Genomic DNA, 26,914 nt, shown 5'->3' on the forward strand with positions numbered 1-26,914 from the left:
GCTCCCCTCCTTCTCTCTGCTCTCTGAAGCAGATGTCTCCAAACTCATCCTATCCAATCATCCCACGACCTGTCCGCTTGATCCTATCCCCACTCACCTCCAGGCAAGAGCAGCTTCCAAATCCACAGTACGTGTCTGCTGCTTTTGACACAGTTAACCACCAGATCCTCCTGTCAACTCTCATGAAGATGGGCATCTCAGGAACTGCTCTCCAGTGGTTCAAGTCTTACCTCTCAGGTAGGTCCTTCAGGGTGTCATGGAGTGGTGAAGTGTCTAAGTCACATCATCTAGCTACTGGAGTTCCCCAGGGCTCAGTGCTTGGACCACTTCTCTTCTCCATCTACATGTCATCATTGGGATCGGTCATTCAGAAACATGGCTTTTCCTATCACTGCTATGCCGACGACACTCAACTCTACTTCCCATTTCAACCAGATGATCCATCGGTTGGTGTTCGTATCGCTGCCTGCCTAACAGACATTTCTGCCTGGATGAAGGAACATCACCTTCAACTTAACCTTGTAAAGACAGAACTTCTTGTTGTCTCTGCCAACCCAGCACTTCACCACAATCTCTCCATTCAGCTAGGTTCATCAACCATAACTCCGTCCAGGACAGCCAGGAACCTTGGAGTTGTGATTGATGATCAGCTAAAATTCACTGACCACATTACGGCAACAACCCGATCCTGTAGATTTGCATTATACAACATTAGGAAGATTAGACCCTTCCTATCAGAGCATGCCACACAACTACTGGTCCAAGCTCTTGTTCTCTCCAGACTGGACTACTGTAATGCTCTTCTAGCGGGCCTTCCGGCATGCACTATCAAACCCTTGCAACTGATCCAGAATGCAGCGGCGAGGGTGGTCTTTAATGAGCCGAAGAGAGCGCACGTCACTCCTCTCTTCATCAGTCTGCACTGGCTGCCAATAGCTGCTCGCATCAAATTCAAGGCACTGGTGCTTGCCTTCAAAGCAACCACTGGCTCTGCACCAATATACCTAAACTCGCTCGTTCAGACTTACACACCCTCCAGGAACTTACGTTCTGCTAGTGAACGACGCCTTGTGGTGCCATACCAGAGAGGCATGAAATCGCTCTCACGGAGCTTTTCCTGGGCCACCCCCACCTGGTGGAATGACCTACCGATCTCAATTCGTGCGGCCGAGTCTGTAACCATTTTCAAAAAACACCTAAAGACACATATCTTCCAGCAGCACCTGACCAATCAAGAATAGCACTTATCATTCTATTCATTTTCTGTCTGTCTAATTTATTTAAAAAAAAAAAAAAAAAAAAAACTGTCCTGTGTGTTCTGAGCTAGATTAACTGAGACTTGCTACAGCACTTGCATACTGTTGCCCTTGACTGTTCTAGTTGCTTCTTTTGCTCTCATATGTAAGTCGCTTTGGATAAAAGCGTCTGCTAAATGACTAAATGTAAATGTAAATGTAAATAAACATAATGTTGGAATAATGACACAGACATAGCCTGGCTACAGCATCTCATCTTGACATCGTTTGTCCTGGGCTTCAACTGCACCTGAAAGAAGAATTTATTTTTCTGAGGTGATTTTTACACTTTACGACAAATAATAAATAGCTTTTATAAAACTATAAGTCCTGGTGGCCGCTGAGAGCTGCCATTTCAACGGGGAACATTCAAGCTGCTCTCTGTTTCTCGTTAGTTAAGTTAGCTATATTAAAAAATTCAACAACTGCTTCAAATTGGTTATGTAACATTACCCACAATCTACTTTAATTACTTTTGTTAATATTCATACCTTTGTGATTATGGTATCTTACCTTAATCATCTGAAATATATATGTTTTGTACTAACGTTACTAGTAATGATGCTGAGCATGTCTTGAATGCTTCATTCATGTTTCACCATATATCCTATGTTTTTATTAATAATTTGAGTGCATTTTATTGTTAATATTGTGTTTTTCAAAATAAATGAATTAAATTAATTTTGAGTCCGCATTCATCATTCACAGCTGTTGAAACAGCCATTGTATAGGACATAAATTAGGTTAAACTACTGCATGTCAGCCCACAGAAAAATTAATAAATACAAAAATTACCAACACAGAACTATTGATCCACGATACGTAACGAATCTGAGGCGGCAGACAAACGGTGTGCGCATGTCACAAAATGATTCTTACTGAAAGTCAGCACATGTAAACACCAGATCGGTTTAGATAACGTCTCATGTAAACAGTCCACTGAATCTTTCAATCGGAATGAGTTTAATCGGAATGACAAAAAAGTGCGCATGTAAACGTGGCTACTGTCAATGAACAATTTATGTCATTGTAGCTGCACTTACTGTTGTTAGATGAACTGCAGATGAAAGTACAGATCTTACTGCATCCCTCTTCAGACCACTGTCCATTTCTCATCACAGCACAGCTCTGACCTCCAACAACAGGTTGTCCAGATCCCCAGTTCAGATAAAGCGCAGGTTCACCTGAAGACCAGTGCCATTTACCAACACCCGTCTTCTGCAGCCCAATCCAGACACCTCCAACATTCATACTCTTCTTCAGCTCGTTCATGTCGTTCATGTTGTCAACGGTGGCCAGATCTGTGTAATTCTCTCTGCAGTATCTCTGAGCTTCAGTCCAGTTCTTCAACACGTTTATAAAGTGATACTGACGCTGAACACATTCAGATACGGAGCAGAGAGCTGTGAAAGAGAGGGTTTGATTTAATGCTTTTCATAACAGGGTCAAACCTGATGAAACTATAAACCATAAATAAAACAACAAACACACTCACCAATGAGAAGAAGAACGAAATATAGAGTCCGGTCCATTTCTGAGGAAGAAACACATTGAAAAACTCATCTTAGAGTAAAACATGATCATGTAATAAAAATAAATATAACATTGGCAGTTTTAGCAATAATTCAGACAATATTAACATCTCAAAGTCTAATTGTGTCTGAAGAATGAACATGTGAGTTGTTCTTACTTTAGAGGTCGTGTGTTTCTGTCCTGAGTCTGATGTTTCTGTCTGCAGCTTTAAACTACGTGATTATTATATCTGCTCTCATCCCTCAGGGCAGCACATCATTTGGTTATTTCTCTAGAAACCCCTATATCATATTCACTTCCTCTATATTTGTGTTTGTCCTCCTTTATTTCTCTATATTTGCATATTGCATCTGTGTCAGTCAGTATTAATATATATGGACCATAATCAAACAACGATGTATTATATTTTAACTTTAAAGGTCCCATGGCATGAAATTTTCATTTTATGAGGTTTTTCAACATTAATATGAGTTCCCCTAGTCTGATTATTGTCCCCAAGTGGATAGAAATGTTGATCGGTGTAAACCCGAGTTCTGGCTGTATTTCTCTGCCTTTGAGAAAATGACAGGCCAGACGAGCCAATCCTGAAGTCTCCTGGTTTGACGTCCAAGCAGGAACGGTTTCCTCCCTTTCCTCCGCCCAGAGAATCTGGCACGCCCATGCAAGCACTCGAGAGATCATGGGTTGTGAACGAGTGAACGCTGGCAGTTTCTCAGTGTTTGGATGTACAAATTAAAACAGAAGTCTTTTTTCAGTTCCTTCTGATCTGTGATCAGTGATTTCTGATGTGTAGCTAATTATTTATTATTCGTGCACACACTGCGGCTTCTCTCTCTCCCGACAGATCGGTGTTTTCGTGTTTTCTATCTTGTGTGTCAGTGTTTTTGTAGGTCATCGTCGCGTCTATCTGTTCTAAAATGTGCATACAATCGTGAGTTTCTGCTCAACATCAGCAGACTCACATCTATTTAGAGATGAACCTCACACACGCTGAAGCTCAAGCTGCACTGGCCGGTCGGCCTTCAACATCCCCGACCCCCAGTACTGCATCTGGCCCACAGCGGAGGCACCAAACGCGGCGTGAGATTAAGCAGAAGGGGGGTAAGCGTGAGGGTATCCGGGCTAGCCAGCTTTCCCCACAATAAACTGGATTACATTCGATTACTGCCCTGTTGTGTCTTTTTTTGCTCTGTGTACTCAATGCGCAAACACTGACGCTTTTCATATGATAGGAAAATATCTAAAAATAATGCTATAATCAACACTTACTCTTAACTCGTTCATCTCCTGTAATGGTTCATTACATGTGTTACAAGGTTGGTAGAAAAAGGAGGAAGACGGGTCGGCGTGACAGGGACTCTATTGGGACTTTATTCAGAACTCTCAGATACAAACACAATAAACTCGCGCTCACGGCACAGCTCTCACAACTCAGTAGTTACTATAAATAACTTTGTTAGCAATCGCTCCTTCTCTGATACATTAGTGATGTCCGGTTCGTGAACTAATCATTCTTTTGAACCAGTTCTTTTTAGTGAACCGAATCAGTTCACCAAATCGGACTGAATCGTTCTAAAGGGTTCGCGTCTCGAGTCAGCGCTGATCCATCATTTACTAACGTTACAAACTTTCTGACATGAGTGACAGTCCCTCTGACTAGAAATAAACTAATAACCTGAAGTATATGCTAGTAGCTACAACAGTTCACTGAACTGAGACGCGCTGAGAGAACTGATGAGAAGTGACATCCGTCTCTCTGGCAGCAGCTCGTGCCTCGTAGACCTCGTTAAACCACGCCCCCTCCGCTCATTTCAAATGCAAAGATGTCAGCCAATCACAACAGTGGGCATTTTTACTGAAGTCTCACAGCAGACACGCCTCTTGAAGCAGGGCATTCAGCCACAGGGCAAACATCAGTATAGAAAAAATGCCTTTTATTTCTAAATCATGACATTTTATGATGTAAAAATCATACTAAAAATATAAGTACACCTCAGAATACATTATAAAATAAATAAAAAAATCCATGCCATGGGACCTTTAAAGGTACACTATGTAGGATTTTTGTAGTAAAATATCCATAAACCACTAGGCCAGTGTTATATATTTTGTTCAGGTGAGTACTTACAATATCTCAAATGTTTTCAACTATTTGTAAATTTTGAGAAAATTGCGATTTTAACCGAGGTACAGGGACGTGTGAATAGGAGTGAAGGAGTCGCCAGTCAATGGCGTCATATCCGCTTTACCCTCGGTTTCCGCTCGGTTGCCGTAGAAACCATGGCAGCATATAGTCTCGTGGACAAATGCGGACGGTGTAGCGTCTAACAAACAACTCTACCGGTAGTTTGTTTCGCGCAGTCGTTATGGAACACAATTATTCTTTGCCGTTTGCAGCTGATTCTGTCGACAAAGACAAGTCCCATAAACGTAAACGTCAACGTACAGGTCAACCAAATGACACAAGACGATTTTGGGACAAGAAGAGAAATAAAACCAGGATCAACATCGGTGTGGCATTTTCAAAATGGAGAGAACTTCGCGAAAAACTTCAACTAGACAGAGACGCCGATCTTGCATGTGTTTTAATAGACAGGTGAGTAATTGTTTTAATTCCTTTACTGACAGAAAACGTGTTATTTGTTTATATCAATCAACAGTGCTAGTCTTATTGTTTGAATATCTATGCATATAATGTAAAACATTGTGAGGTCATGTTCACTGTGAATACTTCAAGGCATGTTAAGAACTGGTAAATGTAAATTTGTTGTTTATACTGTAGCTTTAGTGTTTTTTTTTATTGTTTTTTTTTATTTAATTTATTTCTTGTTTTTGTTTTACCAAAAAGTTACCAAAAAGGAGGACCTTCCACATCCACTCCTTGCAAGAGACCTGGAATGCCTCTTCAAACCCTCTCTACCATAGGTTCGTCCAGTGAATCACCATCAGATAGGTAGGCATTACCAAATGTGTTTTATGTATTTTTTCAAAAGATGATGCATAGAATAACATTGGATAAATTGCTAAATTATGCTTTTACAGAGATCTTTGTTTTCTGGAGCCTGGAGTCGAGCACCTTTCTAGTGATGAACAGCTCTTACATGAAAGGTGACTTTAAGATGTATTATTATGTAAAAATGTGTTGTTAAAAAGAATTGTATATTGCAAGCATCACAAGCCACAAATTGCAGTGTGGCATAGCCAAGCCAGTGTTGCGTATGCCGCCATTACAAACCAATGTTTGTTTCTTTTTGGGTGTTGTGTAGTTTTTCCAAGATGAGCTTCCATGATGAGTCCACCATTACCGTGAACGAAGCTGCCAATGATCTTCAGAACACCGTGTAAGTCTTGTAATGCATTGTTATAGATCCTGTTTGCTGTCTACTTCTCTTTGTGTAATTTTCTGTGCATGGTATTTAGTTATGTAATTTAGTGAGTTTATTAGTTTAATTGTTATTACAATTATTATTACCTCTACTACTACTGCTCTTTTTTTATTATTATTATTATTATTATTTGCAGGATTGAATTGAAAAACCCAGATGATACAACATGGGAACTAGACAGTGAGGACAGCACTTCTGATGAGGACTATGTTCCCTCTATCTGTCTTAGGTTTGTCTGCATAAATCATCTTTTTAGCTTGATAAAAGCAGACATGTAAAACATAACAATCTCAGTTGAAGGACTGATTGTTTGTTATCAACTGGTTTGGTTCCCATTACACATGGTTTTATTTTTCTTATCAAAATGAAAGTATAGAAAAGACATACATTTTTCTTGCACATAGTAATAATACTTTGTTGTAAATATTACAGAACGGGTGACGGAGCTAAGGACTTTAGGAAAATTGAGGAGCTTAAAGTAATTGGTCTAGAAGAGACCGTCCATCTTACACAAGAAGATGAAGTGCTACCCCTACGTGAAGAACATGTCCCGACATCTTATGCTAGACACCAAGTCTTGTGTGAGGAGGACATAATTGGACAACGTGCATCTATTGTATATGAAACACAGTTGAAACAGTTGGTCACGCTTGTGCAGATACCTATAGTGAAGTGTAATTCCAGGAACACAATTACAAAAGAAACCTGCCAGGCTTCACCACCTTTTGAAGTCCATCTGACTTCCAGGGGAACAGCAAGTGTCATCCAATAAAAAAAACAAACACAAATCTGTATATTAGCGTATGTACATGAGAGTAAAAAATCTGTTAATAGGTGCATGTTACAAAACATATTGTTGTCACTCTATTCATCTTAGTTTACTTAGGTACAAGTTTATTCATTTTAATGGGCTGGTGTTGATGTATAATATATTATGTGTAAGTGCATACACATTTTCCATTTTTCCAATAGTAATCGATATACCTTTGAATTCAATGCAGATACTTTTTGTAAATTCACAGATTGTATGCATTTTAATTACTCTTGTTTCTTTTATCTTCTAGATATGTTAAAATGGACACAAAGTATGGACTTGGAATTCACAACCCACACTCAAATTTGCAATGCAGGCAGGGGACTTCATGATGGCCACCAACATTCTTCTGTCGGGGAATAACTACCACAAAGTATCACACCTGTTTAATTACATGAACATGGGTTTTGTAGGGAAGGACACTTTTTTTAATATTCAGGATACCTACTGCTTGGGAGCAATAAGGGAAATGTGGGAGGACAAGAGATGTGCTGCCATTCGACGTCTGAAGAGTAAGGACGGTTTAGTTGTTTTAGGTAAGTCCTATGGCTTTTTAAAAATGTAAATCATCCATGCAATACCTACACTGTAAAAACGAACAAGCTCATTCAACTTAAAATAATTTGTAACCTGGCTGCCTTGAAATTTTGTGTTAAGCTAGCTAAGAAACTTAAGTTGTTTGCACATTTATTGGAGTTCCTTAAACATAAAATTAATCGTTGGGATAACAAAGATGAAGCTGACAAAATAGTCTGAGCAACTTTAATTTAAAAGTTTAATGAAAAAGTTTATTAGTTACTCCAACAAGACATTAAAAGTTCAATAAACTTAAATCCCAGTTGAGGCAACATACAATGAGTTACACCAACAAACTTTTTCTGCCATCTTAAGTTGTTTAAACTAAGTATCTTGTTGAGTCAATTTATAATTAATAGTTGTGCCAACAATGTAAAAATTGGCTTAACTACGCATTTTGTTGAATCAACTCATTTTTTTAAGGCAGCCAGGTTACTTTTTCAAGAATAGTTAGTTGTAGTTGGAATGTTAAGTTCATGCAACAGACTGAACTGCGTAATTTGCCCACACAACTCAAGTTTCTGTTTTCTAATACTACTACATAAAAATGATTCATTGACATAGAAGACTTTGCAGAATAATAGCAGAATGCTATTTTACTTTTTTATTTTCATTTAAAAATCGACAAAATAGATACAAAATTTCATATTCACATTTCTCTTGTTGTGAAATATAAAAGCCTAAAGTGCTGTAGTTAAATTGCATTTTTTTTAACTGCTGAAAATTGCCATTTCATAACGTTACATGAACATTTACCTAAAAAAAGTATGCAAATGAGCTTCAGTATACAAAAGAACTGTAAATATAGAAATAAAAAAATCTTCCTTAACATAGAACAGCTTACTGCCTTAAAGGGATAGTTCACCCAAAAATGAAAATGTAATGGGGGGTTTTTTCTGCTTACCCCAAGGCCATTCAAGACGTAGGTGTCTTTGTTTCTTTAGGAGAACACAAATTAAGATTTTTAACTCCAACCGTTGCAGTATCCAGTTGTATAATGCATGTCAATGGTGTCAGTAGAGTATAAGAGCTATGAGAGTAAAAAACACATAGACATACGAATCCATATTAAACCCTGCGACTCGTGATGACACATTGATATCTTAAGACACAAAACCATCGGTTCCTGTGAGAAACCGAACTGTATTTGTTATTATTTTACCTCTGACCAGACGAATGTCATCAGGTCTCCAGACCGCCATTACTTCCAGCGAATAAGGTCAAAATACTGCCGTGATCATAGATATATATATATATATATAGATTCCTCATTAGTGCCTGCGTGGAGCAGTCGAATGAAGAATCTATGTATATATATCTATGATCACGCAGTATTTTGACCTTATTCACTGGAAGTAATGGTGCTCTTCAGACCAGACCAGACATTCATCTCATCAGAGGTAAAATAATAGCATAAATACTGCTCGGTGTTTTGTGTCTTAAGACATGTGTCGTCACAAGTCGCAGGGTTTAATATGGATTCGTATGTCTATGTGTTTTACTCTCATAGTTGTCACACTCTAAACAGGCCCCAGTGACATGCATTATACAACTGGATACTGCAACGGTTGGTGTTAAAAAAAAAAAATCTTCATTTGTGTTCTACTGAAGAAACAAACACACCTACATCTTGGATGGCCTGGGGGTAAGCAGAAAAACCTCATTTTCATTTTTGGGTGAACTATCCCTTTAAAAGAGATGTAGTTAAATTGAAATGTTTTGATAACAGTAAGCAGCTGGAAATTGATATTACATAACATGTACATTTACATTTATCTTAAAAAATATGCAATATGCAAACTAGTTATAGTAGATAAAAGAATTGTAAATATAGAAATATAAAATTTCAGAAGATTTTAGAAATATAAAAATAGAAATATAGAACAGCTTACTGCCTTAAGTGCTTTAGTTAAATTGCAGATTAACAAAACAATGTCATTCTACTAACATTTTTAGAACATCTGCAATTAAACTTTTTTTTTCTGTAACTTGCCCTACACTTTGCTTTGAAGCAGCTTGTTGCGGAGTCCATGAATCTTTGCAGAACAGCTGCCACTGCCGACGCCCATGAAAACTTTCTGGACCATCTCAAATGTGTACCTTAGTCCCTTGGGATAGTCTATATTAAGGCAGTACAAAAGACCAACGAGAGTAGAAAAGGCATCTGACACATCTCCTAGATCACGTTTGACGATGCTCCCTTCCAGCACAACTGCAATATCGACTATCTCCTTTGCCAGTAGTGCTTGGCTGCTTCTGCCTTCCTCAGTCGAGAAGATGAGAAGACCAACATCAACTTCTTTTATTGCCTCTTGTTCGGAACCTGTAGTCTAAAGAACATAATGAAGTATTAAGTAATTAAATTATGACATGGGGGTGAGTAAATTATCAGCAAAAGTTTATTTAAAAGTCAGCTAATCCTTTAATGTTATGAAGTGACGAGAATACTTTGTGGGCAAAAAAAACAAAACTTTCAGTAATTTCTTATTCCGATTTTATCAAAATATCTTAATTTGTGTTCTGAAGATGAGCGAAGGTCTTACAGGTTTACAAACAGTAAAGATTTTTATTTGAAATCATGGTCCTTGGTGATTCATTTCATTCAAAACAATGGCTACTGTCATATTAGGTATTAGTTTTGTTTTATCTGTATGCGTTTTTTTTTTTTACTTTGAAGTGACGGTAGCTGGTATCACCTAGGACCACTGTTCAAAAAATACCTACTTCTTTGATGACCTGTAGCTGAGTAAGTTAATAGCAAATTTACCAAAACCTTTAAAGGGTTAGTTCACCCAAAAATGAAAATTCTGTCATTAATGACTTACCCTCATGTCGTTCGACACCAGTAAGACATCTTCTTAGAACCAGTTTCTACTTCCAGAAGTTCATCTTCTGAGCACAAATGAAGATATTTTAGTGTAAATCCGATGGCTCAGAAAGGCCTCCATTGGCACAATGTACATTACACGCTCAAGACCCATAAAAGGTACTAACGATGTCGTTACGAAGTCGATCTCACTACAGTGGTTCTACAATAACTTTATGAAGCAATGAGAATTAGTTTCTGTGCGCAAAACAACCCCCTAAATAACGACTTGTATAGTGATGATCGATTTCAAAACACTACATCATGAAGCTTCGATGCGTTATGAATCCTTCGAAGCTTCATGATGTAATGTTTTGAAAGTTATTGTAGAACCACTTTAGTGAGATGGACTTTGTAACATCTTTACTAGCTTTAATGGGTCTTGAGATTGCAAATTACATTGTGCCAATGGAGGCCTCACTGAGCCATCAAATTTCAACTCAAATATCTTTATTTGTGTTCTGAAGATAAACAGAGGTCTTACGGGTGTGGAATGATATGAGGGTAAGTCATTAATAATAGAATTTAAATTTTTGGGTGAACTAACCCTTTGATAAATGTTTTTTTTTTACTGTGACAACAGTTAACAATGTCATAAACTCAATCAATTCACGCACCTCACAGACACGGATGAAACTGTTGGGATCCTCCTTTAGGTGATATAAATGCTGCGTTGATTGGCAGAAGAAAATGTGCAGAACTTGCAGATCCAGTTCATGTGACTTACAAGACAGGTTGCTCCGTAGTACTCAGTACAGCCACCAACTCTGAAGAAAAAGAAAATCAAAGTCAGTCTGACATCTCCATACTTTTCAGTTTGTACATTACAGCTGGAGGTGTAATATTGTAGAAATGTGTAATATTGATTTATAAAACAGTTCAACATACAAAACATTAATGTGTACCTTGAATGCAATGCAAGTCGCTCTGGATAAAATGCGCCTGCCAAATGCATAAATGTAAATGTAACATTATTATGTTAGATGCATGTGATCATGTGTTGGAGATTAAGATTTTGTAAATTAAGTGGTAACGTTTAAAAGTAACATTTTTAATTAAGGTCCGTTCACACAGAACTTGTTTTTCAGGTTTGAAAGAGGCGCCCTGCACGGGACATTCTAAAACGTTTAACGTGAAAAACGCTTAACGTGGCTTAATGTACAGTGTTATTAAAAAGACCAAACTCAGGAAATATAATAATAATGAAGTATACTATGTGCAAAAAATCGGAAGAGACCGGAATATGAACGCAGCGCATTTAATTACACGTTAAGCGTTTTCCTCCCATAGAAACCCATTATAAAAAAAACGCTTAACGTGTAATTGAATGTGTTGTGTTCATATTCCGGGCTCATCTGATTTTTTGCACATAGTATACTTCATTATTCGCGTTTTAGAATTTCCCCACTGCACTGCCTTTTTTGGTTGACTTGTTTTTTTTTTTTCCTTTAGAAAATAGCAGTGTGCTCAGTTTTTGAAGGGTGCGTCTCAATCAGTTCCCTGGTTCAGTAGTCAGGGCACTGATCAGGACATAAGTCAATGGGCTGATCCCTGATCAGTGCCCTGACTATTGAACTAGGGAGCTGATTGAGGCAGCCTTAATGTCTCTAGGCAACCGCTGTCCTGTCAGTCTAATCAAGGTAACGGTCACCACAACGCAAGACCCGCCTTTCCATTCATTTCATTGGAACTTCAGCACTCAGAGCGCTCCTTCTAGCGCGAAGCTCTAGGCGCGCAAAAGCAGCGCGCATAACGCTCTCTGCAAACCGACATCTATTCAAAAAAGGCTCTCGCTGCAAAAACGCGTTCTGTGTGTTCTGCCTCGGCGCTCGTCGATATCAAAAATGACTGAGATGGCCAATCAAATCAAAGCAGGCGGGGTTTTCGTTCTCTTGTCTCGTGCAGCCTTCACACAGACAAAGCACTTAAATATATCACTTAATGCCATGATGGGGACTCTATTCTTTCCGGTGAAATCACTAAACAAAATGCCCACAAACGTGTCCATGCTCTTAATATACATTCATTGAACATCTTTGATTTTAATGAAGAAAAAAAAAATTGAGGGCGGATTAGAACCTTCAACCTTTGACACTATGAGCACTACCACAATACCACTAGACCACTACGGAATTCATGTCAAAAGCGGATCTATGCATTTATTCACTTACAGGAAGAATCCCGAGACGAGACTAATGATATATCTGACGCAAACTACACGTTATTTGCAAATAGTCCGAAAATTATTATTCCCAAATAGAATTAGAGGTAGAATTTAGTTTCTAAATTAGCTTTATTTTTTAGCTTTATAAAAATAAGACATAGTTGCATAAGACATTTGTATTGCATACAATATAGGTTATGGTCATTTCATGGCTTTCTGAGGTAAATTTAACATTTTGTGACTGTTTACAAGCTGTTTTAATGATATCCAAGGGTTGAAACAGTGCTTACACGAGACATTATTCTACATTCAATCCTACGACATTAATTCGTTGCCCCGTGATTGTGACCTCGTGACCGGGGTCACAAATTAAAAATGAATTCCCTCCTTTTAGGAAAATAGTGGCCGCATTGTTTGTTAACTCGTTTTTAATTATAAATGAGGGAATGAATTACAATGCAGCCACAATTTAATAAAATGAGAATATAATAAGTTAAGTGAATTAATTCTTAATTTGTTAATTTGTTGACACAATGTAATTATAACGAGGAACGAATTCGTAGAACGAGTTATACATCCGTGGTCATGTGTAAAACACTGTGACATGCAGACAAAAATATATTTATTGTGGCCACCAACAACCCTGTGTAATATTTATCTAGTTTACACTCAGTTTAACAAGCATTTTCATAAAATAAGAAAGTTAGAAGCTCTTACCTCAGCAACTCTTGATTCAAAATGGCAGTTTCTGGTGCGTGCTGTGGAGGGCTCATAGAAGAGATCGGCGGGGTTTCCCGACGTATTTATGCAGGGGCCGCTCAAACAACTTAGAAATCTATGTTGCATGAACTACTCTGATTAAACGGAGTAGTTGGGCACTGCTAAACTTAATATTTTAAGTATACTCAACATTTTAGTTGAACTGACTTATGAAAATTAGTTGAGGTAGCAAAAGCCTCAAATCCTTTTTTACAGTGTACATGCCTTGAAGGTGACTAAGGACTACAGTTACATTCCTGATCTACAAGCAGCAATTGTGCGTGCAAGACTCCAAGCTGATGTGAGGATGCCAAGGCGTAGGGTTCCTAGGCCGGAGGACCCCCGGACACTAGGCCTCCTTCCAAGTGTCCCACCTCCATCTATTGACAGCATTTTGGAGTCACATGTCAGTAGAGGCATAGGTTTGTACAGCAAAATCAGTTCCAAATTTAGTAGTGCACATTCTGAGCTAATAAGTCTGTCATGGGATAATTTATGAAAGTTGGTATAATAACTGTCTTTGATTTACTACTGTTATTGATCAGTACAGTATTATTCTGCACTTATTCATTTTCATCTGATTAAAATGCTTTTTGTTTCTTTTCCACAAAGGAGCGAGCTCTACACTACCAGAGTCAAGAGACGAGCACTAAACTAAAACCTCAGGAATTTTGAACCCCCGAGTTCGGAAGTTGACTTTAAACTGAGCCAGCTAAACTATTTTTGTTGTTTAAAAATAAACTGAAACTTGATGCATATACCTCAAAATGTATGTAAATGTGCTACCTCAGAAAAGTACTCTAATATGTACATACATTTTAAGTAATGTCCAATTTGTTATAAATACAAATTATTTTTCTTTATAATATAAATAAATCATTCAAAAATACAGTGTTTGTTTTTATATTTACGCTATCACTGATAAACAGGTTCTTATGAAGAATGCAGCATAGAACAATATATTCTTTATATTCTTTTTAATACAAAAATTATAAACAGGAGAGTGGCAAACACAACTTTGATAGAAGTAATAGAATATATAAATTAAAATTACAATGTAACAATTAAATAAATCAATATAAATAACAAAAAGTCCTTTGAACATAAATACCCGTCTTTAGGAGAACATAAGGGCAGCATGCTTCTACAACACAGCAGCAATGAATCCCGTGTACTGCCCATTGGGATCCGGAAATTTATCGCGTATTCTGCGCACACAGCAACTAGGGATGACAACACGGTTTCCTGCCCCAAGCGAACCACACTGCCACAAGATGAAATTTCTGTAAGCTGCATAGCGGTATTCCCTGTTGTCATCCCCAGGTTCCTGTGTGTCATGGAGGGCATATATGTCGTTTCTTAGACGGCGTGACAGGCGCAATATGTGCTCATCCAAAATGTATAATGACATGTGGGGCAAAATGCTTACACATGTGCCCTCTGTCATGCCACAACATTTATTTTCCATATCCGATGGCATTTCAATACATTTTGTACAGGAACACCATCGAGGTACGTCCTGCAATTGTTGTTCCTCTTGATGAGCAGGAGGTTGGAGGACATCAAAGATGAGGCCTGGTTCTCTGTTCATAACTCTAAGCAAGAGTTCTCGAGCTTCAGCCACGTTCATGTTCCCTATAACATCCTGAGAAAGCACATCATAAATGTTAATGACAAACATGGAATCTATTTTGGAAACTTTTAAGTATGTCCATACTCACTTGTGTCATCAACCTCCTGTCCTCTTGCAGCCTAGACACCCTCACTCTGTCCTCTTCACTCAGTCCAGATGATGCTGTGTTTCTTCTCCCTCTAGCTGCCTGTCTTCCCCTTGTAGCTCTTCTCCGTCTACTGGCTGGTCGTCCTCTTGATGCACTGCTGGGTTCCACAACTCGAGTTGTTTCTTCCACTCTGTACGCTCTTCCCATCCCTTTTGCTCTTCCTGTCCCTTTTCTTTTTCCTCTGTCCACACCCGTTGCTCTGCTCTGTGATGTTTCATGCCAGCTGCTTTGGGGAGGAATCCAGGTCTCATCATTTGACATGGATACTTCCAGTGAGGATCCATCTGTGTCTCTCTGAAACATGGTCAATAGTCATAGTCAACAAAAGCAAATATCAACAATTGTACATACAGATATGACACATCCTAAATCACACTTAAGTTGCATTCAGCATGCTTAATTTTATATTTTCCAAATGTTGCATTCGGTACGAGTAATGTTGATGCAGAGGCAGACAGTAGTGAATTATTTTTAATTTCCAAGTTATTTTATTTTTCAGTATATATACTTTATCAGTGATCTTCTTTGGAAAATTTTACTTCACAACATTCCAAAACATCATATTGTAATTTGTACTGCACAACGTTTCATATTGAATATCATTGAATTACATTAGAAATGTAGTACTTTTTTTTTTTTTTTAATTTTTTTTACTTTTACTCACCTTTACTCAAGTTTTACTTGAGTACAAGTAAGAAAGTATTACATTTGTAATGAAATTAAGTATTATAGGTACAAAAAACAAAATAAACCTCAAATTTATTTAATGTAGTACAGTAAAAAGTATGACATTACGCTTTGGAATGAAGTGAACTACAAATTTTACAAAGGAAAACAGTGATAAAGCACATATACTTTAAATATGTAGGCTACTTGAATAGTATTACTTCACTACTGTCTGCCTCTGTGTTTATGTAAGGACAGTATTATTGCGTTTGGTTTGTGATTCGTTTATTGACATTTTCACGTCTTGTGGTAAATACAGTGTTATATTAATCAGTGTTTTTGCTAATTATGTGGATACTTCCAAATATACCTTTTACTACGATTGTTTTGAACAAAAAACTGCGCAGCGTTACACCATTGAATTCGACAAATACAGTAACATCTATGACAACCAATTAGTGTTAAACCTTACTTTACTTGCGGCTAATTCATTATAGTGAAAGATAATCATGTCATCAAACGCAACATTTATAAAAATATTACTTTACCTCATCCATGAGCATGATTTCTGATTCCCGTCTGATTGATTACCAACAGCGGTGGAGTGGAAGACGACAGATCCCATCATTCAACGCTCGTTCACATCGTCATCAAGCTAAGACGTTGTTGTTGTTTTGAATGTACGCCCTCTAGTGGCTAAAAAAGTTACATAGTATACCTTTAAACCCTGAAAATGATAATAATGATGATGATAATAACTCTGATAATGAGATAATAATCAGAGGTATTACAAGGGCAATCAATGAACAGGCACGTGCAGAGGGGGGGGGGGGGCCTTTGGGTGCTCGAGCCCCAGCCCTTTTTCAAAATGAATCAAAAGTGCCCCTCTCAGACAAATATCAATGATAATATCGTGGTCAATAAAACTAAATAAATGTGATTATTATAACATGACAATGCATACAATAGTAACGAAAGGCTCAAAAGTCGGACAATTTCTGTTGTAAATATAATTTATTCTGTTTATATACTGTATTATATACTGTATTTTCAGCATCATTACTCCACTCTTCAGTGTCACATGATCATTCAGAAATCATTCTAATATGAGGATTTAATGTCAATGATTGAAACTGTGATACTCTTTTCAAGATTCTTTGATTAATAAAAAGTTAAAAAGAATAAAATGTAATAATATTTCACAATATTAGGCTACTGTTTTTTCTGTATTTTTGATTAAATAAATGCAGGCTTGATGAGCATAAGGATATATACATACATATATATACATACATATATACATGCATACATACATATATATATAATGTGTATTAGATTAGATTCAACTGTATTGTCATTACACAAGTACAGGTACAAGGCAACGAAATGCAGTAAGAGGCTGGTTCGCCCGAACAGGGACGAACAGGGTATATATATATATATATTTACATATTGCCCCTTTTTTACATTTGAGCTCCTGCCCCTGACGAACTCTCTGCACGGCCCTGTCAATGAAGACTCATGAAGCACCACGAAGCATGCGTGAGAATATGACGTCGAGCACAGTTCGGGCATCCAGGAAATGCACACTTTAGCACTATTTTGAGCACTATGCCAAGACCTAAAGCACAATCAATCTTGCTCTGCTTGTAAACAAAGCTCCTCGCTTCCAAGTCATGTGTCAGAACGCCGGCTCTATTCTCACGCATGCGTCGTGGTGCTTCATGAGCTCACGTCAGAGGCCCAGAATAAAGTTAAACACACCCCTTGAAACAGGGCATTCAGCCACAGGGCAGACAGCAGTATAGAAAAAATACCTTTTATTTCTAAATTATGACATTTTATGATGTAAAAATCATACTAACAATATAAGTACACCTCAGGAAACATTATAAAATAATAGAAAAATGCCATGGGACCTTTAATAACTAAACAGCTTCTTTAATGATATTGCTGGACTGCATAAGTCGTGTTACATCCCTTCATCTGGACATGTCTGGGCCTGTCCACACACACTTGTGATCTTTGCACTTCATAATTTGTCTGCTTACGTGACATTTTTCCTTGTATTTGGTCCAAGTGTTGAAGTGGACATGAAGACCGCAAGAGTGTGTAGAACTTCTGATGACCCAATGGGACACACATCATGTTCATGCACACACTCTCTAGTGGCCAAGACTGCGAGTGTGTGTGTTTGGACAGGCCCAGTGTTTGTGTTTCTCTGTTCTGGGACACTTTCTATCTGTTGCTGTTTAAACTGAGGGTTGAGTTCATTAGTGAAGACGGTGATACTGGTCACTGAGAGCCTTTAAAAACCCTCCGTCTGAAGCTCCGTCAAAGAGAAAGAGATGTGTGTGAGATGAAGGTGTGAGTTCAACTATTGAGAGATTTTGGGGTTTGAGAGAGTTTTCATTTTTAAGAATTTGTCTTTTTGTGGAAATTCTTATTCTGATTAGTTTCATCCTCCTGCTGTGTGTTTGTTAAACATGAACATATTTGCATGTAAACACATCCTCATCACTCATTTGTTTATGTCTGCACCACATTTAGACGTTCAGGATGAACAATATTTACATCTCTGACGTGAAACAGGAGAAACAGTGAGTGTTATTGTTCTAGTCATATTTCATTATGTTTCATTCAGTCTTATTCATCTGTTAGTTTTTTGCAACAGTAAAAGTTACACTTCTCAACATGAGTTTTTCTCTGGCTGTAACTCAGAGATTATAAAACACATTTATCAAAGATAAAAAGCAGTGAGAAAAACGACCATGAGATGATTATTATATATTGATGATGATACAATCTTGTAGTTCTGGAGAATTGCAGATAATAGTTACGTTTTGGGGCCACGGAAAATATACACTGATACACCGATCAGGCAAAACATTATGACCTAATATTGTGTTGGTCCCCCTTTGCTGCCAAAACCCTTTTTTGGAGGCTAAGTCAACGCTTCAAACTCGTTGTTGTGCTCCTCAAACCATTCCTGAAGCATTTGTGCTTTGTGGTGGCGCATTATCTGCTGAAAATGGAGATGGTGGTCCAGTGGGTTAAACCACAGAACTGATATGCAGAAGGTTGCTGGTTCGTTCCCAGCGGTCACCACCAGTGTGTCCTTGAGCAAGGCACTTTACTCCATGTTGCTCCAGGGGGATTGTCCCTGTAATAAGTGCACTGTAAGTCGCTTTGGATAAAAGCGTCTGCCAAATGGATAAATGTAAATGTAAAATGTAAATGAAAGAGCCACAGCCGGCAGGGAATACCGTTTCCATGAAAGGCTGTACATGATCTCAACAATGCTTAGGTAGGTGGGACATGTCAAAGTAACATCCACATGGATGGAGGACCCAAGGTTTCCCAGCAGAACATTGCCCAAAGCATCACTGCCTCCGCTGCCACGCCTTCTTCCCATAGTGCACCTGGTGCCATGTGTTCCCCAGGTAAGCCACGCACACACACACACACGCACACACACTGCTCTGTATTTTGTTCCAAACATCTGGATTTGCTAAGTAGCACAGTTTTCAGACAGGTGGTAGAATTAATTAGTGAAATCAGCTGACTGAGTTCATGAGTGAGTGGCGAGGGGCGGTGAAGGGCAAGAATTGACAACTAGAACGAGAGCAGACGACGCCACCCCATTTCTGTGAACGGGGAAATTCAGACCCAAGATAGGGCACACAGGTTTGTTACCACTAAATATAACAAGAGACGTGGATATGAATACAAAAAGGTCTTTATTTCACAACAATTAGTTAAAATGTGGAAAACTGCTGACCAAACGAGAAAATAAATAAAATAAAAGACTTTCAGGCTGAGGCTTACCAGTAGGGCGGCTAGCTGGACAGTGAGTATCTTAAGACACACCTCTCACCCAATTATGCTCCGCACAAACACTCACACTGCACACACACACACTCTCAGTGAGGGAATCAAAATGGCAAAACACACTGGCCCTCATTTATCAATCTTGCGTAGAAACGGGCGTATATGTTGGCGTAAGATTATGCTTACACTCCTCTCACCGCCTGATTTATGAAGCTGTGTGCACCTCTGAAATCCAGGCGTACGCAAAACCTGCCCTTGATAAATGAAAACGATCGTCATTAGAATAACACGGCCCTATATATTCAAGTCTCTGCCTCCCCCACGCCCTCATTTTACGCCATGGACACACGGAAGACGGCAAAGAAGCGAAACTTCTCTGACGTGGAGATCGAGACCATCACCAGGGAAGTGGAAAGAAACGAAATTGTTTTATTTGGGAGTTTAAAGAATGGGATTAAAGGCGCCCACAAAAAGGTGTACGGTGGAAATCCAGTTTAAATAGCTGTTTGGATGAGAAATTACCGATCACAATTAATTATTTTACAGCACGTGTTTTGAAATAATTAGCATTTAACTTCGTATCACGTCACATCATGATGTTGATGTGATGTGGAGTACCATTATTTCACATTAATAATTGCATGACAATTTGTAAGATTCTTATTATTATTATGATTTGTATTATTAATGACACATTGTTATTTAGAAGAAGAATGTCGTTATTATTATTATTTATTATTATTTAAAAGAAGAAGAATGTAATTTTTATTATTTTGTCAGTCTGAATTATTTTCAGTCCCAGTCCGTGCGCAGCTGCCGGGCCTAACCAACATCAGGTAAAGCACAGGCTCAAAACTGGAGGAATACATATGCCTACAAATCAAATGCTTTGGTAAAGTCACACAAATTAAACATTGAAGTCCATGTTGTACAAAAATAAGTTTATAATTACTATATCCCTATTCGCACGGGATTAGTATGATCTGGGGACCTCTGGTGATTTGTAATAATCGCAGAGAATGTCTGTGATCTTAATCCCGTGCAAATCGGCCATGTCTGTAATTTGTAAAGTAAAAATTCCCCCGCAAATGACCTACCATATTTCGCAAAACACAGAGGTCCTGTGATAATATAGTCCTGTGCGAATCGGCATCTCTGTGGCCGGGATTAGGCGGATCGTATATCATTTTTGCAAGGTTTTTGTGTCCTGTGCGCAATTCTATCTTTATCTTTCACGAAGAATGGAGCTAGGCTGCATATAATGCACACCGTTACATTCCCGTGCGGCCGCGCGGATTATACTTTCATTTTAGAATGAGCACCAATTTGGGAGTAAATTGCTTGAATGGTGTGTTTAATATTATTCTTAATGAAAAACACAAAAACAGAACAGTACAATGACAACTCGCTTAAATGGGCACTTTTACATTTAGCTTTGAAACTGAATCTTCCGTCGTATATTGTTATTATTGCTCAGTTACGTTTTTAATTGCGTCTGTTCTCTAACTGAACAAAATTATTTTTATTACTATAAAACAATCAAAATGATATCGATACGACTGTTTATAATTTCATACAGCTATATCTATAACGAAAAAACATTTCAAGTCTTTACATCATATCCGGGAGATAAGTCAGTAAATTCGAGTAAAATCACAGCTTATCCCGTGCGAATGTGCCACGCAAAACTCAGATGTGAGGGAGTAATTTCTAAATCACACGAGGTCCCCAGATAATAGCCTACTTATCCCGTGTGAATAGGGCTTTAGTTGTTGTTGTTGTTGTTTTACAGTGGGTCATGATATAGCATATCTTTGTCAGTGTGTTTTGTGGTGTTAGGAATTGTTTTTCTGCGCATTTTCGCACTAACTCAAAACGTGCGTACACCACCTCCTGAGCTGGCGTAGGATTTGAGCGCGCCGTACGCCAACGTCCATATTGATAAATCTCAAAGTCACCGTGGTATTGGGTGTACGCCAGGTGTACGCTGGAAATTTGGTGTACGCACTTTTGATAAATGAGGGCCACTCTGTGAGAGAAACACCACCACAGGGCAAAAGCAGCTCGCTTCCCTCACTGGGGCCTTCAGCACCTGAAATAAACAAAAAAAGAAGGAAAAAAAAAAGTACAAAAACACAGTTACTCTGACACACTCAATTCACAACTTGCATTGGTTTAAGTTCAAACCATGAAGGAGGACAACAATGAACAATTTTCTGGCCACAGAGGTCAGTCAGGGATGTAGAGATGCTCTGACAGGTTCACATCAAAAGGCTTATGGACCTGGACATAGCAGGAGCAGCAATGTGTTAAAGAAAACAACAAAAGGAAAAATGGAGCAAACCATACAAATGAACACCAAATAATCGGGTTTCAAATTAAATCACATGAAATATATAACAAAAATCTATTTAATGAAAAACAAAAATGTAACAGAGCTGGAGGGGCTCACTAAATACTCAAATAAAAACGTTAAACGAAACAAAAAGGCACTGGATCTTCCCAGGTACGAGAGCTCACTCGACTTTCCTATGAAGACCGCAGAACAGAGAAAGCAACAAACGAACAAAACAAACACGCAGCTGGTGGCATTATCAGCGATGAAGGTTTCAGAGAATTTGTTAATGCGTTAGATCCTAGATATCAACTCCCATCGAGATCAACACTGATTAGGAAACTTGAGGAAAGTATGACATTACCAAGACCTCTTTGAAAAAGAATATCGAGGTATACATCATACATGCATTTGTTGTAATACACTTTCTCTCTAACGTTTGAGATCTCAAGCTTATTTTAAAGGGGTGATGAATTGAGAAATCAACTTTCCCTTGAGCTTTTGATATATAAGAGGTCATGGTAATATAAAAATATCCTGTAAGTTTCAGAGCTGAAAACTTTCTTTTTAGTCAAAGAAAAGCTTTTATAGACACCAGACCCAGAAAACGATCTTGTGCTTCATCCTTACGTCATCGCGCGACGAAACACCGCCTCTAAAGAATAATAAGCACGTGTAATTCAGTAGCCCCGCCCACTGACTCATGGAGCTGGTCGGATTGCTCTAGCCAGCAGCAATAAACATGCAGAGGATATCACGAAATTGCGCTATTCCTGGTTGTGGAAGAAAACAGTCGCTGCATAAGCTTCCTTCGGATCCTAATGTTAGGAATATGTGGTTGAACTTTATTTTTAATGAAGTTCCAGCTCACGTGGGGATTTGCAGACAGAGTGCGATTGAAACACAATGCTGTGCCTTCTATTTTGGACCCGAGCTGTGCCTTCTATTTTGGACCCGACAGGAATGGTGCAGCACACTTATGTGAGTAAAACATGTTTTTTTTATATGTGATAGTATTGCATTGTTACAGATCGTTTGATATGTGTACGAGTGTGTATTGATTATGTGTAGAGAGACTTGTTGTAACGTAATGTGTGTCCACGCGAGTGAGAGTGTGTCCGCGTCCGCGAGTGTGTCTCCGCGCGAGTGTGTGTGTGTCTCCCCGCTTGAGTGTGTGTGTGTGTGTGTGTGTGTGTCTCCCCGTGAGTGTGTGTGTGTGTCTCCCCGCGCGAGTGGACTGGTAATCCCTACGTTATGGGGACAAAATGTCCCCACAAAGATGGCAATATTTGAAATCCTCGTCCTTGTGGGTACATTTCTGGTCCCCATGAGGAAAACATCTTATAAATCAGACTAAATGATGTTTTTTGAAAATGTAAAAATGCAGAATGTCTCCTGTGATGGGTAGGTTTAGGGGCAGGGGCAGTGTGTGTGTGTGATGGGTAGGTTTAGGGGCAGGGGCAGTGTAGGGGGATAGAATATACAGTATGTACGGTATTTACGCCTATGGAAAGTCCCCATAAAACATGAAAACCCAACATGTGTGTGTGTGTGTGTCACCGCACGAGTGTGAGTGTGTCTCCCTGCGCGAGTGTGTGTGTGTCTCCCTGCGCGAGTGTATGTATGTGTCTCCCCGCGCGAGTGTGTGTGTGTGTGTCTCCCCGTGCCAGTGTGTGTGTGTGTGTCTCCGCGCGAGTGTGAGTGTGTGTGTGTGTGTGTGTGTGTGTGTGAGATTTAATGTTTGTTTGATATTTTGTGAGTTCTCTGAGCATTTCCCCTAGACGATTCCTGGCTCATTAAATATGCAAATATTATCCAATCCTAGCCGTGGGCGTTTACTTCCAAGTCTTCAGCTCAGCACGGCCATCAAATCCTAGTGTTTCTCAGAGAGCCTCAAAACCAAGGCAGAAAATAACCTATTACTTATTTATTATGATGTTTTTGAATGTAAAAACCACATAAACGCCATAAGTTGACTTCAGACAACAGTATAAAAAATAAAAAAAAACAGTTCATGACCCCTTTAAAGTAATAGTTCACTCAGATTATCCCATCATTTACTCTCCCTCAAGCCATCCTAGGTGTATATGACTTTCTTCTTTCCACCAAACACAGATTTATATTAAATACAATCCTGGCTCTTCCCAGCTTTAATAGTAATGGCATTGAATAGCACCCAAGATTTTGAAGCTCCAAAAAACATATCCATCCATCATAAAAGTAATCCACACGGCTCCAGACAACCAAACCAAATCTTTCCCTGTCTGACAAACCATCCATCCATCCATCCATCTTCTTCCGCTTATCCGGGGCCGGGTCGCGGGGGCAGCAGTCTAAGCAGAGATGCCCAGACTTCCCTCTCCCTAGACACTTCCTCTAGCTCTTCCGGGGGGACACCGAGGCGTTCCAAGGCCAGCCGGGAGACATAGTCCCTCCAGCGTGTCCTCGGTCTTCAGGTTGGACATGCCCGAAACACCTTCCCGGGGAGGCGTTCAGGAGGCATCCGGAACAGATGCCCGAGCCACCTCAGCTGTCCCCTCTCGATGTGGAGGAGCAGCGGCTCTACTCCGAGTTCCTCCCGAGTGACTGAGCTTCTCACCCTATCTCTAAGGGAGCGCCCAGCCACCCTGCGGAGAAAGCTCATTTCGGCCGCCTGTATCCGGGATCTTGTCCTTTCGGTCATGACCCAAAGCTCATGACCATAGGTGAGAGTAGGAACGTAGATTGACCGGTAAATCGAGAGCTTCGCCTTACGGCTTAGCTCTTTCTTCACCACGACAGACCGGTACATCGACCGCATTACTGCAGAAGCTGCACCGATCCGTCCGTCAATCTCCCGTTCCATCCTCCCCTCACTCGTGAACAAGACCCCTAGATACTTAAACTCCTCCACTTGGGGCAGGAACTCTCCACCAACCTGAAGTGGGCAAGCCACCCTTTTCCGACTGAGGACCATGGCCTCGGATTTGGAGGTGCTGATCCCCATCCCAGCCGCTTCACACTCGGCTGCAAACCGTCCCAATGCATGCTGAAGGTCCTGGTTAGAAGGGGCCAACACGACAACGTCATCCGCAAAGAGCAGAGACGAAACCGTGTGGTCCCCAAACCTGACACCCTCCGGCCCTTGGCTGCGCCTAGAAATTCTGTCCATAAAAATTATGAACAGAACCGGCGACAAAGGGCAGCCCTGCCGGAGTCCAACATGCACCGGGAACAAGTCTGACTTACTGCCGGCAATGCGGACCAAACTCCTGCTTCGGTCATACAGGGACCGGACAGCCCTCAGCAAAGGACCCCGGACCCCATATTCCCCCAGCACCCTCCACAGGACGCCGCGAGGGACACAGTCGAATGCCTTCTCCAAATCCACAAAACAAATGTGGACTGGTTGGGCAAACTCCCATGAACCCTCCAGCACCCTGTAGAGGGTATAGAGCTGGTCCAGTGTTCCGCGACCAGGACGAAAACCACACTGTTCCTCCTGAATCCGAGGTTCCACTATCGGCCGGATTCTCCTCTCCAGTACCCTGGCATAGACTTTCCCGGGGAGGCTGAGAAGTGTGATCCCCCTATAGTTGGAACACACCCTCCGGTCCCCCTTCTTAAAAAGAGGGACCACCACCCCGGTCTGCCATCCCAGAGGCACTGTCCCCGACCGCCACGCGATGCTGCAGAGGCGTGTCAGCCAAGACAGCCCCACAACATCCAGAGACTTGAGGTACTCAGGGCGGATCTCATCCACCCCCGGTGCCTTGCCACCGAGGAGTTTCTTGACCACCTCGGTGACTTCAGCCCGGGTGATGGACGAGTCCTCCTCTGAGCCCCCAGCCTCTGCTTCCTCAATGGAAGACGTGACGGCGGGATTGAGGAGATCCTCGAAGTATTCCTTCCACCGTCCGACAAAATCCCCAGTCGAGGTCAACAGCCGCCCATCGCCACTGTAAACAGCGTTGGTAGGGCACTGCTTCCCCCTCCTGAGGCGCCGGACGGTTTGCCAGAATCTCTTCGAGGCCAGCCGATAGTCTTTTTCCATGGCCTCACCGAACTCCTCCCAGGCCCGAGTTTTTGCCTCCACGACCACCCGGGCTGCAGTCCGTTTAGCCTGTCGGTACCTGTCAGCTACCTCAGGAGTCCCACAAGCCAACCAGGCCTGATAGGACTCCTTCTTCAGCTTGACGGCATCCCTTACTTCCGGTGTCCACCACCGGGTTCGGGGATTGCCGCCTCGACAGGCACCGGAGACCTTGCGTCCACAGCTCCGAGCAGCCGCTTTGAAAATGGAGGTGGAGAACATGGTCCACTCGGACTCAATATCTCCAGCCTCCCTCGGGATCCGGTCGAAGCTCTGCCGGAGGCAGGAGTTGAAGACCTCTCTGACAGGAGACTCGGCCAAACGTTCCCAGCAGACCCTCACAGTACGTTTGGGTCTACCGAGTCTATCCAGCTTCCTCCCCCGCCATCGGATCCAACTCACCACCAGGTGGTGATCAGTTGACAGCTCCGCCCCTCTCTTCACCCAAGTGTCCAAGACATACGGCCGCAGATCAGATGAAACGACCACAAAGTCGATCATTGACCTACGACCTAGGGTGTCCTGGTGCCATGTGCACTGATGGACACCCTTATGCTTGAACATGGTGTTCGTTATGGACAAACTGCAACTAGCACAGAAGTCCAATAACTGAACACCACTCGGGTTCAGATCAGGGGGGCCGTTCCTCCCAATCACGCCCCTCCAGGTTTCACTGTCATTGCCCACGTGGGCGTTGAAGTCCCCCAGTAGAACGACGGAGTCCCCAGTCGGAGCACTCTCCAGCACCCCTCCCAGAGACCCCAAGAAGGTCGGGTACTCTGCACTGCTGTTTGGCCCGTAGGCACACACAGCAGTGAGAGACCTATCCCCCAGCC

The 26,914-nt window shown here is 40.6% G+C and overlaps 2 protein-coding genes across 2 annotated transcripts in view; one reads left to right on the top strand and one right to left on the bottom strand.

The window, feature by feature from the left end:
• LOC307120786 (C-type mannose receptor 2-like) overlaps positions 1 to 3,044 on the bottom strand; it is a 29,059-nt gene extending 26,015 nt beyond the window's left edge. Inside the window, exons 1-3 of the mRNA XM_079807963.1 lie at positions 2,986 to 3,044; positions 2,791 to 2,829; positions 2,339 to 2,698 (exon numbers count right to left, since the gene is read on the bottom strand). Coding sequence (XP_079664089.1) covers positions 2,339 to 2,698; positions 2,791 to 2,827 — 397 coding nt within the window. The 5' untranslated portion in view covers positions 2,828 to 2,829; positions 2,986 to 3,044. The remainder of the gene's footprint in view (positions 1 to 2,338; positions 2,699 to 2,790; positions 2,830 to 2,985) is intronic.
• Positions 1 to 26,914, top strand: part of LOC307120795 (C-type mannose receptor 2-like) — a 313,286-nt gene that overhangs the window by 133,429 nt on the left and 152,943 nt on the right. The window lies entirely within an intron of this gene.

The sequence above is a fragment of the Gobio gobio genome (genome assembly GCF_949357685.1).
Source record: "Gobio gobio genome assembly, chromosome: 2".
In the NCBI taxonomy this organism is placed as follows: domain Eukaryota; kingdom Metazoa; phylum Chordata; class Actinopteri; order Cypriniformes; family Gobionidae; genus Gobio; species Gobio gobio.